Here is a 14,688-nt window from a genome sequence, read left to right as displayed (position 1 = left end):
CTCTTTCTCTCATTTTTGTTATCCAGTTATGGATGTTATGGAGTTAGCTGGCACGGAAAAGGAACAGCAACAGGGAAAACTGTTTTCTGTCCTCTACTTGTAAAACATTAAGCACATGTCCGGCTCTATGGCTAAATGGTTAGCGCGCTGGCCTTTGGTCACAGGGGTCCCGGATTCGGTTCCAGGTAGGATCGAGAATTTTAACCCTCAATGGTTAATTTCGCAGGCATGAGGGCTGGGTGTATAAGTTGTCTTCATCATATTTTCATCATCATCATCATCATCATCATCATCATGACGCGCAGGTCGCCTACGGGAGTCAAATCAAATGATCTGCACCTGGCGAGCCGAACATGTCCTCGGACACTCCCGGCGCTAAAAGCCATACGCCCTTTCACTAAGCACATGTCAGTCTAACCTTCAAATATCCTATTATAACATGTAATAACAAACGACACCTGATTTGCTTTAGGTGCTGACATATTAATTTGAATAGTGAGATCTGAAAATAATCATTAAAGAAGCGAATTGTTACCAGTTTAACATTTTTTTCCTTTGAGTTTTTCTCAGAAATTTAATTCAACGGTCTCTCGTATGTTACGAATAACTACAAAGTCCATCTGATAGACCGAGGAAAAACAAGCATGATAGCGAACATTACCAATGGGTTATAACTTACAGCACTAATTAATGATATACATTAAAAAATCTACAAAATTGTTAATTTTGGAACAAAAATTAGGAAGATGTACCAGTTATCAAAATAACAGGATATCGTAAAAGGAGCTTTGAACTTTTGATAGGCTTAGGAGACGAAACGTATAGTAAAAGTCAGTCATAAGGCTCGAGTCAAATACAGTATGTAGACGAAGTAGGGTTTGTGAATATGATGTCAATTTCATTTGATTTACTGTAAAGAAAACGTACAGAAAATAAATAAATAAATAAATAAATAAATAAATAAATAAATAAATAAATAAATAAATAAATAAATAAATAAATAAATAAATTCTACATTGTTATAAGACGATATCATTAGAGACTAATCCATGCACCACCACCACAACAAAGGAGGGAGCAGTACCGTGTCATAGTGGTGATGCCGGTCGGGAGAGATGAGGTGTCGCTCTCGATCACGTCGCCACTGGTTGCAGCCGCACTCTGCGTACCTCAGGAGGCGCAGCATGGGCGGTGGGGGCGGGACAGGCGGCGGCACAGGAGAAGACAGCTCGAGCGAGTCTGATGAGCTGGTATTTGCTCCGTTGGTCTGACGGCTATTGAAGACTACTCGTGCCTCACGAAACTCCGGAAGGTAACGTTGTGGACTCTGCTGTGGCCTCAAGAAGTCATCCAGCAGGTAGAAAGATTGGGCACGGGAAGATGCGGAGGAGGGTGCTGGAGGTGGTTGAGGGTGAGGCTGAGGTACTGAGGAAGGAATCCTCATGAGGGCTCCCAGACTTCGCCACCGTCTTTGTTGCTGCTGCTGTTGCTGTTGGCCATTTCCATCCACTACCGTGTTCTCTACATCTTCCTTATTTGAACGAGATCTTCGGAAGCGAGGTGGTCTCCATGCTTGCGGGCTTAACAGACTGGCACTCTTTTTCATAAGAGCACCTCTAAGTAGTGAACTAGGACCTTCTTTCTTGGGCAGTCTTGAAGTTTCTGGAGGAGGCGCCTCTTCCTCCAGCAAGGTAACTGGCGCGTGCCCATATTTAGCACTAAGCCGTACCCCTAAAGGTCTTCGAACTACAAAGCCATAGTCTGTGGTCTCTGAACTGGTGTTGGAAGGTAAGGTCGCTGTGCGTGCACGGTGGGGTCTGTCGCGGCCAGCAGAGCCCGACAAGCAGGAGAAGGAGGCTGAGTGGCGCAGGGGCGGTGCCGGTGCCATGTGGTGGTGATGGTGATGGTGGTAATGATGGCCGCTGGTTCGGCTCCCGCCGGTACTGCTCACAGTCGCATGCATGGCCGTTGCGGGGCAGGTCGCAACTAACCACATCCCATGTCCTGGCAACACGAGCTAACTCTGCGATCTGCAACGGGAAGGGGGAAGAAGCGCTACACTACACACAATACAACTCAAAACAGGTATAAAAACACAATCAGACTGTACGAGGAGGAGTGAAGGGAGTAACAGAACATGCAGCAAGCTAAGCGAGTGCAGCAAGGTCATTGATCGACTGGAGGAGTCTCACAGCCAGACAGCATGCAGCGGCCATCGAGTAACTCCTTTGCCGCGAAGATATTCTCATAGAATTAAGGGGAATTGGAATGCAGCATTCTGCACATTTGTTGCCAAATATATTTAAGCTCTGCAACTAGAATTCTTAAATATTTAGTATCATGAATAAGAATGAAATTATATTCATGGTTTGTACAAATACAAGCAATTTCAATGTTGAGAACAGCAAAGTAGGGGCTCCATACTATGAAATGAAAACCTACAACCTGTTTTCCAGTCATTGACCGGGTCAGGGATGTAATGAATGAAATATAGGCTCTTATTACAATGGGGTCGCCACTCCCAAGGTGATTTATTAATGAGTGAAAAATGCTATGAAATGAGAATGGAGAGTGTTGCTGGAATGAAAGATGACAGGGAAAACCGGAGTACCCGGAGAAAAACCTGTCCCGCCTCCACTTTGTCCAGCACAAATCTCACATGGAGTGACCGGGATTTGAACCATACTATGAAAAACGTAAAATTAAGCAATTTCCTCAATTGTGTCCAACGTTGAAGGGCTGAAGGGCCCCGAAAGGTTTCAAATCGTGAGCCTTCTGTAGCTCTATCAAACTCAAAAAAGAAATTTCGAAAAATCACTTCCGGCCTAAATGTAGTTTCGAAAAAAAAAGCTTGAATAGTTACTCGTTTTCTTTTTTATTCAAATCCTAGTCAAATTAACTAATTTACATAATTCTTTCCGTAATGTGTTCCTTGGTTCAATACCCTCAGGCGTTTTTGATTTTTGAAAAATATCCACACCGAATGTAGTTATAAGAGCTTAAGTGAATCTCTGCATTGTCTCATATTAGCGTTCTTTGTGGAAGAAAAAGGCAAACTGCTAATCTAATCGACCGGATAACGATGATTAAGAAAAGGAGTGTACTTTTTAGGAATAAATAAAGAATATATTCTCGTACTTTATTATATTTGATTTACCTAACATTTGTAGCCCATATCCCTAGGATGTTTTAAACATTGAGTTGGTTCCCTTAAGGGCTAGAACAGTGGATTTTTGACGACGGATATAGCATAAGACTGTCTGATTCGGAGAATGAGTTTCTGTTATAATTTTAGTTCAATGAAGATAGCTGATCAAATTTTTGTCATTGGACGTCAGCATTCAAGAAATCAATAGCCTATGTACTGTAGCCTTAGGGCCTATATATCGCTGTTGCGCCTGCAAAAACCGCTATCTGATACCCGCAACACATATGTTATGAAGAACGAGAATTCTTTGATATTATTCGCACAATACTAAAACTTAGATGACAGAACCTCTTACGGGCCAAAGTTCAGAGCTAAAACATTCCACATAGGGTTTTTTCGAGGAACACGACGATAAACGATATATGAGAAGGTCCGAAGATTACAAGGTGCCGTGTGATCAGAACGATCACCCCTTATGGCCGTTATTCTTGGCTTTCTAGACCGGGGCCGGTATCTCACCGTCAGATAGCTCCTCAATTGTAATCACGTAGCATGAGTGGACCTCGAACCAGCCCTCGGATCCAGGTAAAAGTTCTTGACCTGTTCGGGAATCGAACCCTGGACCTTCGGGTACGAGGCAAGCACGCTACCCCTACACCGCGGGACCGGCATCAGTCGTATAAGGTGTTTCTTATTAGTGATGTCTCTCTCGATTGGTAGGCGTAAAAATTAATGACTGCAAATAAGGTCGGAAGGCACAAGTGAGGTCATACAGGAAATATAAAAGTGATGAGTCTAACGGAGGTAAGGGGAAGCATTGCCAGATTTTTTTTCTTTTGTTTTGCTAGTTGCGTTACGTCGCACCGACACAGATAGGTCTTATGGCGACGATGGGACAGGGAAGGGCTAGGAGTGGGAAGGAAGCGGCCATGGCCTTAATTAAGGTACAGCCCCAGCATTTGCCTGGTGTGAAAATGGGAAACCACGGAAAACCATTTTCAGGGCTGCCGACAGTGGGTACTATCTCCCGAATACTGGATACTGGCCGCACTTAAGCGACTGCAGCTATCGAGGTCGGTCATTGCCAGATTGAGCTCGGGCTTACTTGATCGCACATCAACGTTCTTATTCACGTTTTCTGGTGAATAACCAAGGGTCTGAAATGAATAATATTATTGAAGGATAAAATCAGAAACCGTAGTGTAAAGTTATAAATTAATTATGACTCACATTCTTCGAAGCCATCAATAGGCCTATTACATGTTCTGTTAAACATACCATGACGTCAGAATTCAATATTGTGTGTTGTGACAACACGCAGTACGTTTTCGTTTGTTTAGAGCAGAACGAGAGAGAGTATGAGACTGTAATTGAATCCGAGAAAGGGAGTCTGATTCTGATCATATTTGGTCTAATTGGTCCATATTGACTCCTAAAATATATTAACTACATAATTATATATATAAATGTGAGTTTATACACGCGAGTACTATCAAGACGGACCAATACAAAAGAATATATCCGAGAAAGAGCTCGTCGCTCAGGTGCTTCCAGCTGTGTACTTTCTCCAAGCGTACAGCATTTACCTGGGGTCTTTGGGTGTGTATGACATGCCCTGTAACTGCCTGAGCCACTCAGTCGCTTTTAGATTTAACACTTATCTTAATGTTATTTGGCTGATCAGAATTCTTTTCGCAACGTTGCCAACTTAGCGGATTTTCCGCGAAATTTGGCGGAATTAGAAGACTGTCGGCGGAGAAATATACCATTTAGCGGATATCGCATTTTTGGCGGATTTCTGGATTTATTATAGCGGAATTTAGTGTTTTATCCATTTTACGTTTTTTTAAAAATTTGTACTCCAGTCTGTCTCCAAGCTATTCCGTATTTCTTATCAGGGGCTAGCAGTCACATGAGGAAAACATGTTATTTGGATTTGATGTTATGAGATCATGGTATTATAAATCTGTAATGCGTGGGGAAAGGGTACTTTTCTCTTAGTTGACGAATGACGGCAGATAATGAAACTGTGAGAGAGTAGCATTTATATTTATGCTATGAAGGAAGACCGTTTAATGAACTGGCCAGTTTTGTGTGTGGCCCTTGATGTAGGGAATTCACCTAGTTTGCACCCGGCAGTAAAACGCCTACAAGTTTTAGCTCGCCGGCTCGCAGGCAGGTGGTTAATCCCAGTGAAACTCACAGATCAAGTGAGGGCAGACACTTATTATTATTGCTCATTATTTGAGATCGGATTTCTTGGCGGAATTTTAGCGGATTTTTAGTAGTATTTAGCGGATCTTGAAAATATAAATTGGCAACACTGTTCCTCAGAGAACTACTTATTTTCTGAAAGAAAGTACATATGGAGATCTTCAACCGAATGGCATCATCGCTTGCGGTCCTAATCCCGGTCATTGCATATGAAATCTTTAAAACGAAAAATCACGTTCTTGCGGCTCTGATTCCTCATAAATCTATAGGTTAAGTAGCTATGGTCGCAAAAACTATTCTTATGTAAAACTGCAAGCTTGTTTCCTTCATTAAACAATCCTTTAGCGACAGTCTATGCAGCTACATTTGGTACAATATGTACAAGACTGTCTCTAAAATGTGAGATTCGCGATGAACAACTTGAACACAACTTATTGGTTTATTTTGATTCGAAATAATAACAGTGTTGGCTAAAGATGAAGTAAAATGATACATTATTAAAAATGTATATAGTGTGTGAGTATTTATGTTACTTTTTTTAATTAACTGTACTTGAATTGATATTGAAAAACGATATACAATGCTCACGGCATGTAATTTACGACTATGCAGTGTAATTTGTTTGGTAACAGTGGTGATATTGAATAGACAAGGATATAACAAGCACATAACACAATATTAGCAATAAACTGTGGTTAAAGTTCAGAGTTATAAAGTAAGGATGCAATAAATGGGCTTGTAGAAGGGCACTTACGAAGAAAGCCATGCTGGGAGGAAATTAAGGAACATGTTATTCATAAGCTTCAATTAAGCATGCAACAAGCAAGCTGGTCTAACCTGAAGCATGTATGCGGGTCAGTGTGCACTCAGGCAGGCAGAAAGGGAAATCATAAAATGATCTTAGACGCAGGAAACTAACTTATTGGGTCCATACTTCGACATGATAGTAGATGGTAATATTCAAACTTGAGAATTTCTTTTAAAAAGAGATGTATTACACATACATGTTATCTTCGAGTCCAGTACACGTATAATCACAGAATATCGAGCTAAATTGATAAAATATTATTCTTTTTCTCAGCGAGGCATGGACTAACACTCCCGATTTTGTACGCAATGTGAAATCATTTTCACTATCTCAGAAGTTTATGGATACAAGTTAAATTAATTACGACTTCGTGGAGACTTTCAAATATATGTTCGGAACTCTGCCTAACATAGCTAACGATTTTCAATTTACTCTTTCGATACCAATATACTACGTTTTAAGATAAAATAATTTTTGTATGAGTTCGATCCAGTAACTTACGAATTAAAAATAATATTTTTCCTTAACACGTTCGTGATGGCATGTACCACCGGTGGTACCCAAACAACGTTCTCAGAGGCAGTCATGTACCACCACTCGAAATAGTATCCTAACATGGTTGCTTAAGTTGTCAATAGACCTACTTTCAGTATTAACTCCTTCCTTGGAACTGTAGGTCTTTCTTTTCAATTGGCTTTACGTAGGACGGACACAGACAGGTCTTATGGCGACGATGGGGTAGGAAAGGGCTAGGAGTATGAAGGAAGCAGCCGTGGCGTTAATTGAGGTACAGCCCCAGAATTTGCCTGGTGTGAACATGGGAAACCACGGAAAACCATATTCAGGGCTGCTGACAGTGGAGTTCGAATCCATTATCTCCCGAATGCGAGCTCACAGCTGCACGCCCCTAACCGCACGCGGTACTGATGTCTCAAAATCCCTTGTTCTGTTGATCGACTACTACCCTGCACGGGCCAGAACTGGGAATATCAGGGTCAATACGACAATTTTATCATTGCCGTTAATGTCGATAGGACAACTCAATGGTCTATGGTATAAATTAACTAAACCAGGAACTTTCAGACACCAGTTTGGTAAACGTAACCTTTATTCACGAGACTTCACACTTAAACGGTCTTGAAAGAGTTCCTAATGTGTCTCAACTCGATCCTGTATCCTCACACACGAAAGGCGAGTGGCTAATCAACATGGTACTTGGAAATAACTTCACACATTACAGAATGAAACGAGGGAAACCAGAGTTGATGAAATTAGTTAATTATAGATTGAAATAGGTTTTAGTTAGGAATGAAGAGCTTTTATAAAAATATAATTTCGTTACACCTTTCTTGGAGAACAGCAACCGGAAAGCACGAACTTGCCCCACAAGAAGCATTCACCTCCGAGTATAGTTTCAGGAAAACGACTGTCTCTCTACTCATATTATACTATTATATGTTGAGGTTCAGGAAAAAACTTCTCAACATACAGAATGTTATATATATATATATATTATCACAGCAGCCTGAAAAGGAGAACACGTATCACATTCTACAAGTGTCCAATAAAAAAAAAGAATGGATTTTGAAGAAGGATTAATATATCTTTAACTGAATTCAACAAGACTTAATTTCTGCACGGATACTAAGTGCCAGAAAGCTGAGCAGTGCTTAAAAATGATGCACATAATTTTTGGTTTCTTCATTAACGACCAAACCAAATTTGCTCCATATTTTCACCAATTATTTACCGTAACACCTGGTTTAAACTAAGAGGTCTTGGAGATTCAGTATTTTACTATTTATATCTGGAGATCTTTACTAACCAGAGACCTCTTGGATTCCTTTAGAGTAAGACAAAAAGATGCAAAAACGAGCCTCAATTTTAAATTTTACTTCATCATTTGGATACATTTCTTCAAGTATTAACACGTTCACCCTTTACGCAGAAGTTCGAAAAATGTACGAAGCCTACTGCATGTGAGAAGCCCTGCTGTTTATGCAAATATTTCTACGGAAGTGTTATTATTTTTGTAGTGTAGACAATTATGTAAAGAAAATTCAGACACTTTTTTTTTGCTAGTTGCTTTACGTCGCACCGACACAGATAGGTCTTATGGCGACGATGGTACAGGGAGGGGCTAGGAGTGGGAAGGAAGCGGCCGTGGCCTTAATTAAGGTACATCCCCAGCATTTGCCTGGTGTGAAAATGGGAAACCACGGAAAACCACCTTCAGGGCTGCCGACAGTGGGGTTCGAACCTACTATCTCCTGAATACTGGATACTGGCCGCACTTAAGCGACTGAAGCTATCGAGCTCGGTAAAATTCAGACATACCAGTGAAGTTGTTCCTTCTCAATGTGTTGGCCATTAACACATACGTGAAAATTACGTGTCTTAATTTGAAGCCTAAATGAGCGCACTAAGCTGTTTTTACTTTAAAAGCTTAGGGTAACGTCATCATTAACATCGCTTACTTACTGTAAGTAGTTAAATGAGAAGCTTTGCAATGCTTATCCTAGCGTATCTAATCGTTTCTTAATTCAGACTAGAAAGCAAACAAGCCGTGGATTTGAGCAAGAAGCAAACTTTTATTTTCGTGTAGTTCAAATGATAATCTTAAGTAGCATTCAAGAATAGTCGACAGTAGGACTTGAAATCCTCGGTTCCCGAGTTTCTGCTGGCAAAAATTTGGTAGGGCGTGACAACCGTGTGGCAAGAATTGAAAAGTGAAAAGTGCAAAGTTGAAAAGTTGCACATTTCGTTCGTGGAACTGACCCCAGGTTAGAGTGGCAAGCTAGGGTGGCACTTTATTCTTAATCTTGCGGCTTTTTTGCCCGGTTCTCAAAAACAACTAGGCGTGTAGAGCTGAGAAACGTTCCGACAATAAAAGCTAACACTGTTTCGAATAAGGAGGTAAAGTAAAAGCTATTTAATGTATTAGGAATTTCCCCTCATTCTGTCATGCAATTTAACTTCAGAATGGTGCAGTTTATTTTCTGTTGTATCTGTCAGTATTGCTGCGCCAGTTGAAATGAGATTCCTGAAGAGCGATTTGTAACATCACTCAGTCACGTCCAGCCACCACTCTGTATAATTCATGCGAATCGACAGCCCATTCCCTCACAACCTACCCTTCTCAATGGGAATTAAAATCCTATTGGATTTATCTCTGACAATATTTTGAGATAATTGATTTCTGTTTTACGTTATTCTTCGGTTGTCTTCATTCATTCGTCCGCTTATACTCGTTTATTTGCTTATTCATCACGTCCATCAGGCATTTCATTAATTCACTGCCATTCACCGACACTGTCACTTATTACGTCGCGCAAATGTGAGCTTGCATTCAGGAGATAGAAGATGGCTTTTTATGTCAGAATGTTTCTCAGCTCAACGCGCTTGATTGCTATTGAGAATCGGGTAAGAAAGCCGCAAGGTTAAGAACAATGTGCCGACCTAGTTTGCCACTGCAACCTGCTTCTTCTCTGTGGAAGTCCAACTCGAACGGGTTAATCCATTTACCGTACAGGGTTGGTTTTTCCCCTCAGACTCGGCGAGGGATCCCACCTCTACCGCCTCAAGGGCAATGTCCTGGAGCGTGAGACTTTGGGTCGGGGGATACAACTGGGACGGAGAGCCAGTGCCTAGCTCAGCAAGCCTCACCTGCTATGCTGAACAGGGGCCTTGTCGCGGATAGGAAAATTGGAAGGGATAGACAAGGAAGAGCGAAGGAAGCGGCCGTGGCCTTAAGTTAAGTGCCATTCCGGTATTTGCCTGATGGAGAAGTGGGAAACTACGGAAAACCACTTCGAGGATGGTTCAGGAGGGAAGTGATCCCCCCTCTACTCAGTTGACCGCACGAATCTGCGTGTATCCCGTTCAATCCCTACTACTACTTTTCAAATTCTATGGCAGAGCCGGGAATCGAACCCGGGCCTCCAGGGATGGCAGCTAATCTCGCTGACCACTATACCACAGAGGCTGACCCACAGAGGCGGGCATTATTATTATTATTATTATTATTATTATTATTATTATTATTATTAAGATCTTTGATCTGCCAAAACGACTGCTGCCTAGCTAGATGGACTGCAGATAGTGGGGCATTACACGATCAGTATGACTTTACGTCCAGTCGCACTGATTGGTTTCAATGACTTGGTTTCATATCAATATCTCCCCAGACGAGGTTGAGTGAACGCCACTCCAGCCTTTAGTCCAGAATTAAAATCCTTGGACTGGCTGAGAATCTTACCTGGGGCCTGTGGGTAAAATGCAGGCATGCTTTCTTTATAACACGGGTCTCTTTCTAAAGATTATCTCACTGAAGTACTGTGCGGGATGGATAGTTACAGGCAAAACAGAGCAGTCAAGAATGTTTCGCTCCCCTTTGAGTAACCTATTAAAAGAATGTAGTAATCGTCTGAAAAATCGTTATATAGCAACAGTTGTTATAGCCAGTAATCGGCTCATTAAACCCACGATACATTCGTCTTGGGTGGGTTTCGAACCCGGAACTCAATTAGACCGCAATTTAGTGTGCAAGTGAAGCACGTTGAAGGCCTGTTCATGATCACTGCACCACGCTGCAGCGTAGCACGTGCTGTCTAGCTCCAGGCGGGCCACAACTTGATCTCTTCTTCACATTCTCGAGTGATACGAAATTCTACATGGCAATGGAGCCAGAACCCTGCCAGATAATATTTAAGTCACTTTCAATGTTTTTTCCTGGAGAAGGCAACTGGAGAAAAAGTAATATTATTTAGTGTCTATTTCAAGTACGATTTATTGTGGTATCGATAAAGTGTTACTACTACTTCTTCCACTGTTTTACCCACACTTTGTGCGGTCGCAGGTGCGAACTGTATAACAAATGTGGATTTGGCTCTGTTTTACGGTTATATGCCCTTTTTGACGCCTACCCTATGTGTAGGGGTATATTGTCTTGTGTGTTTCCTTGGCGTTTGGTAGTGTGGTATGTTGTGCCTAGGCGAAGAGGAGTGTATTGGGACAAATTCCTAGTCCCCGAGTTAAAGGAATTAAGCAGACAAGTTAAAACCGGAAATTGAGTCCGGGACCTAGTGAACCGATGGCCTCAACGCTGACCACTCAGCCAAGGAGCACGACGATAAAGTGTAACTTCATAAAACTACACACAATAATGCAGGGTTTTCACACCTGGCAAATTCTGGGGCTTTATCCTAAGGCCATGACCGCTTCCTTCCCAGTCCTACTTTCAGTTGCTGGGATCTTTGGGGCCGAGTGGAAAGGTAAACAATTGGGGTGACGAACACGCCGCATACTGCCCCGTATCGTCTCAAAATATCCGAATTCCAGAGGACAGTTTAACAAGCCATCTGGACGATGAGTCTCAAAATATCCGAATTTCTAATGGTGGTACTGTTTCAAAACACCCTGAATGTATACAGAAATATCATAAGAAGCACAAAGTAATACAAAAATGTGCGAGAAGGTTCTCTGTTAGCACAAGGCTGCGTGCCCCCTTCTAAAAATGGTATTGAGGTGTGCCTGCCGTGTAGCCTCGCACACTTATATACGACAGGGGTCAGCAGAACCACGGTCGCCATGAGCCCACGCAAAGTTAGGCCTAGTTCCATTTTAAAAATTAAGTTATTGCTTTGTCGTATATAAACAATCCTGCGGCCTTAAGTTACGCCTAGACCCATTTATTGCAATGCAGCTATTGCTTTTTCAGATATGAACAGCCTTGATCATTTACAAATTTCACTACGAAAATATATACAACATTTTCGTCAGAATGTTGCCGGAGGTTTTAGTCCATTTTGTCAACATAAGAGATTATTGTGAAAAAAAAAAAAAAGTCGATGTCTCCAGTTTCGTATTTTAATTCGTTCCCCTAAAATACAATATTTCTTTCTTCTCTTCGAACCTGAGAGATTTATATCCATCCCGGCTATTTGCAAATTAAATATTCCAGCTTCTATTTTAAAGCAAAAAACGAACTCCTTGAAATGAGGATGAGGTCTTTCTATCAGACAGTTGAACTTAGAATACCGTCGTTCAACGGCATTGATTGTTCGGTGTCGTTTTTCATGACGATTCCACAGCTCAAGTGACATTTTTTGATTGTCCAGCCACTGGTCGTTGAAGTAGTCGAAAAAATGAGGGGCAAAAGATCCACATGGGTCAACGCCCCGAACAAATAGCATTAAAAAAAGTAGAAAAATATGTCAAAGTGAATCTCTTCTTCTTCTACAGATTTTCCCACAGCTGTGGGATCATAGGCCAGAAATCTGTCGCACACGTGTATTTCGCCCTGTTTTACGGCCGGATGCCCTTCCTGACGCCAACCTTATGTGTGGGAATGTAATGACTATTGCGTGTTTCTGTTGTGGTTGGTAGTGTGGTGTGTTGCCTGAATACGAACAGGAGAGAGTTGAGACAAACACAAAAGCCAGTCCCCGAGCCAAAACTTTAATCAGACGCCATTCAAATCCACAACCTAGCTGGGAATCGAACCCGGGAACCCTCTAAATCGAAGGCCTCAACGCTGGACATTCAGCTAAGGAGTCGGACTATCAAATACAATAAATATTAAAATACGTAGCGAAGTACAGGCACCCAGATAGTACACTTAGGAATTGTTTGTTTATAAAGTCCGTCACCTTTACATCTACGCACACTTTTCGGATGTTTTGAGACTCATTAGCTTATTTATTTTGGCTAAATATTTATTACGGATATATTGATACGATTTTCTGTCAATATCATGTTCGGATATTTTGAGACTATACCGTACTACCGAAACAGGAAACACATCCCGAGTGTTCACAAGCAACACACCGTACGTCTGAGCACACTCCAACACGATGCTTTCTGAACAGAGCGTACCCACGCTTATGCAAGGAGGTACATTATCGCTCTCTCCTTCAAAGAGGCCACGAAGGCCCTTGGAGGTGTGGAAGATAAAGGCTTCCAAAATCTGTATCCACGGCACCTGGTGGGGTAGAGTGATTAACTCTACGCCCGGCCGCCTTTGCCCCCAGGAATTAACTTTGCACTCGTTTTTGGTTTATACTGAGTGAACCTCATGGCCCCTTTCTTAGTCGATGTGACGTAAAACCAATAGCAAAACATGTAGGAAAAATGCTGTATAATAATAACTGGTGTGAAAAAGAGGATCAGAAAAATTAAAATGAGTATGAGAACCAATCCTTCTAACTCGCAATTGTCATCCAGATTCGAATAGAATGAGAACTATAATGACCAAATGAGTGGCTGCGTGGTTTGAGTCAGGTAGCTGTCAACTTACATTGGGAGATAGTAGGTTCGAACCTCTCTGTCGACAGCCTTGATGGTTTTCCGTTGTTTCCCATTTTCACGCTAGTCAAATGCTGGGGCTGCACCTTAACTTTCCACTCCCTGTCCCTTGATATTCCATCTTCACCTATCTGTGTCGTCGGTGCGACATAAAAACAGAAAGAAATATAATGCCTGTTTTTTTTGCTATTTGCTTTACGTCGCACCGACACAGATAGGTCTTATGGCGACGATGGGATAGGACAGGCCTGGGAATGGGAAGGAAGTGGCCGTGACCTTAATTAAGGTACAGCCCCAGCATTTGCCCAGTGTAAAAATGGGAAACCACGGAAAATCATCTGCAGGGCTGTCGACAGTGGGTTCGAACCCACTATCTTCCCTGTAAATGCCGTTTTAGGCGAAGTTAAAAAAATACCTTTCTGCAGTTTATCCCAGCTATTTCTGGGGTCGCTGGAGCCACTCAGGAACATATTGTTTTTTTGCCAGGCCGGATGCCTTTCCGGACCCCGCGTAACTTCTGAGATGAAAATCTGAATCCAGGATCTACGGACTTGAAACTCAAGTCTTGTGGGTGGAAAGCCAGCGGCTAAACTAGTGAGATTATCACGCTTCCTCGTTTTGGACGAAGTATGTGGCTCAAATTTCTGGAAAGGATCCTACAGGAAATCTTGAATCACAAATGCTTCAATATATTTTTCCAGCTCAGTGAAGAAAGCCGTGGCAAACTACCACTCTATTCGTCATGGTTAGTATGCCTTATTATGGCAACACCACTGGTTTCTGCGATTTCCCTTTAATAGCACGACCATTGCTGTTATTTTTTGAGGATCCACCCAAGATCTGGACTGAAGATTTAATAGAGAGTGTGTGTGAATGGATCATCTGCGGCAGACCTTTCTCATCTCACGACTGTTCGGTTATCCTGTGTCTAGTCTTGCGTACTAGTGTGAAAGGAAAACCAACCACAGTAGTGTGATCTGAAATCTTAGACCACGAAGTTAGCGGAACAGGGAAAACGTAATACAGTTACTCTATTGCTCGCCGGGTCAGGAAGTAGGTAGGAAGTCCGCGGTAACAGTCAGCCGGAAAGGTTATTCACCGATCGATCTTCTAGTTGGCGTGCGGCAGGTGCCTGGGCCTCTTAGCAGCCCAATCAATCACTCAATTGGTGCTCTGTTAAGGCGTCGATGCTCAGGAGACACGGTAGCTCAAT

At 42.1% G+C, this 14,688-nt stretch overlaps 1 protein-coding gene across 1 annotated transcript in view; it reads right to left on the bottom strand.

The window, feature by feature from the left end:
• Positions 1-1,042: 1,042 nt before the first annotated feature.
• The window catches only part of LOC137500498 (uncharacterized), a 208,515-nt gene continuing 194,869 nt past the window's right edge, over positions 1,043-14,688 (bottom strand). The window contains exon 2 of the mRNA XM_068227407.1: positions 1,043-2,030. Within this exon, the coding sequence (XP_068083508.1) occupies positions 1,043-1,996 (954 nt within the window). The 5' untranslated portion in view covers positions 1,997-2,030. The remainder of the gene's footprint in view (positions 2,031-14,688) is intronic.

The sequence above is a fragment of the Anabrus simplex genome, chromosome 4 (assembly GCF_040414725.1).
Source record: "Anabrus simplex isolate iqAnaSimp1 chromosome 4, ASM4041472v1, whole genome shotgun sequence".
NCBI lineage: Eukaryota > Metazoa > Arthropoda > Insecta > Orthoptera > Tettigoniidae > Anabrus > Anabrus simplex.
The sequence above is the reverse complement of the archived record's forward strand: the minus strand, read 5'-3'. Positions and strand labels throughout refer to the sequence as shown.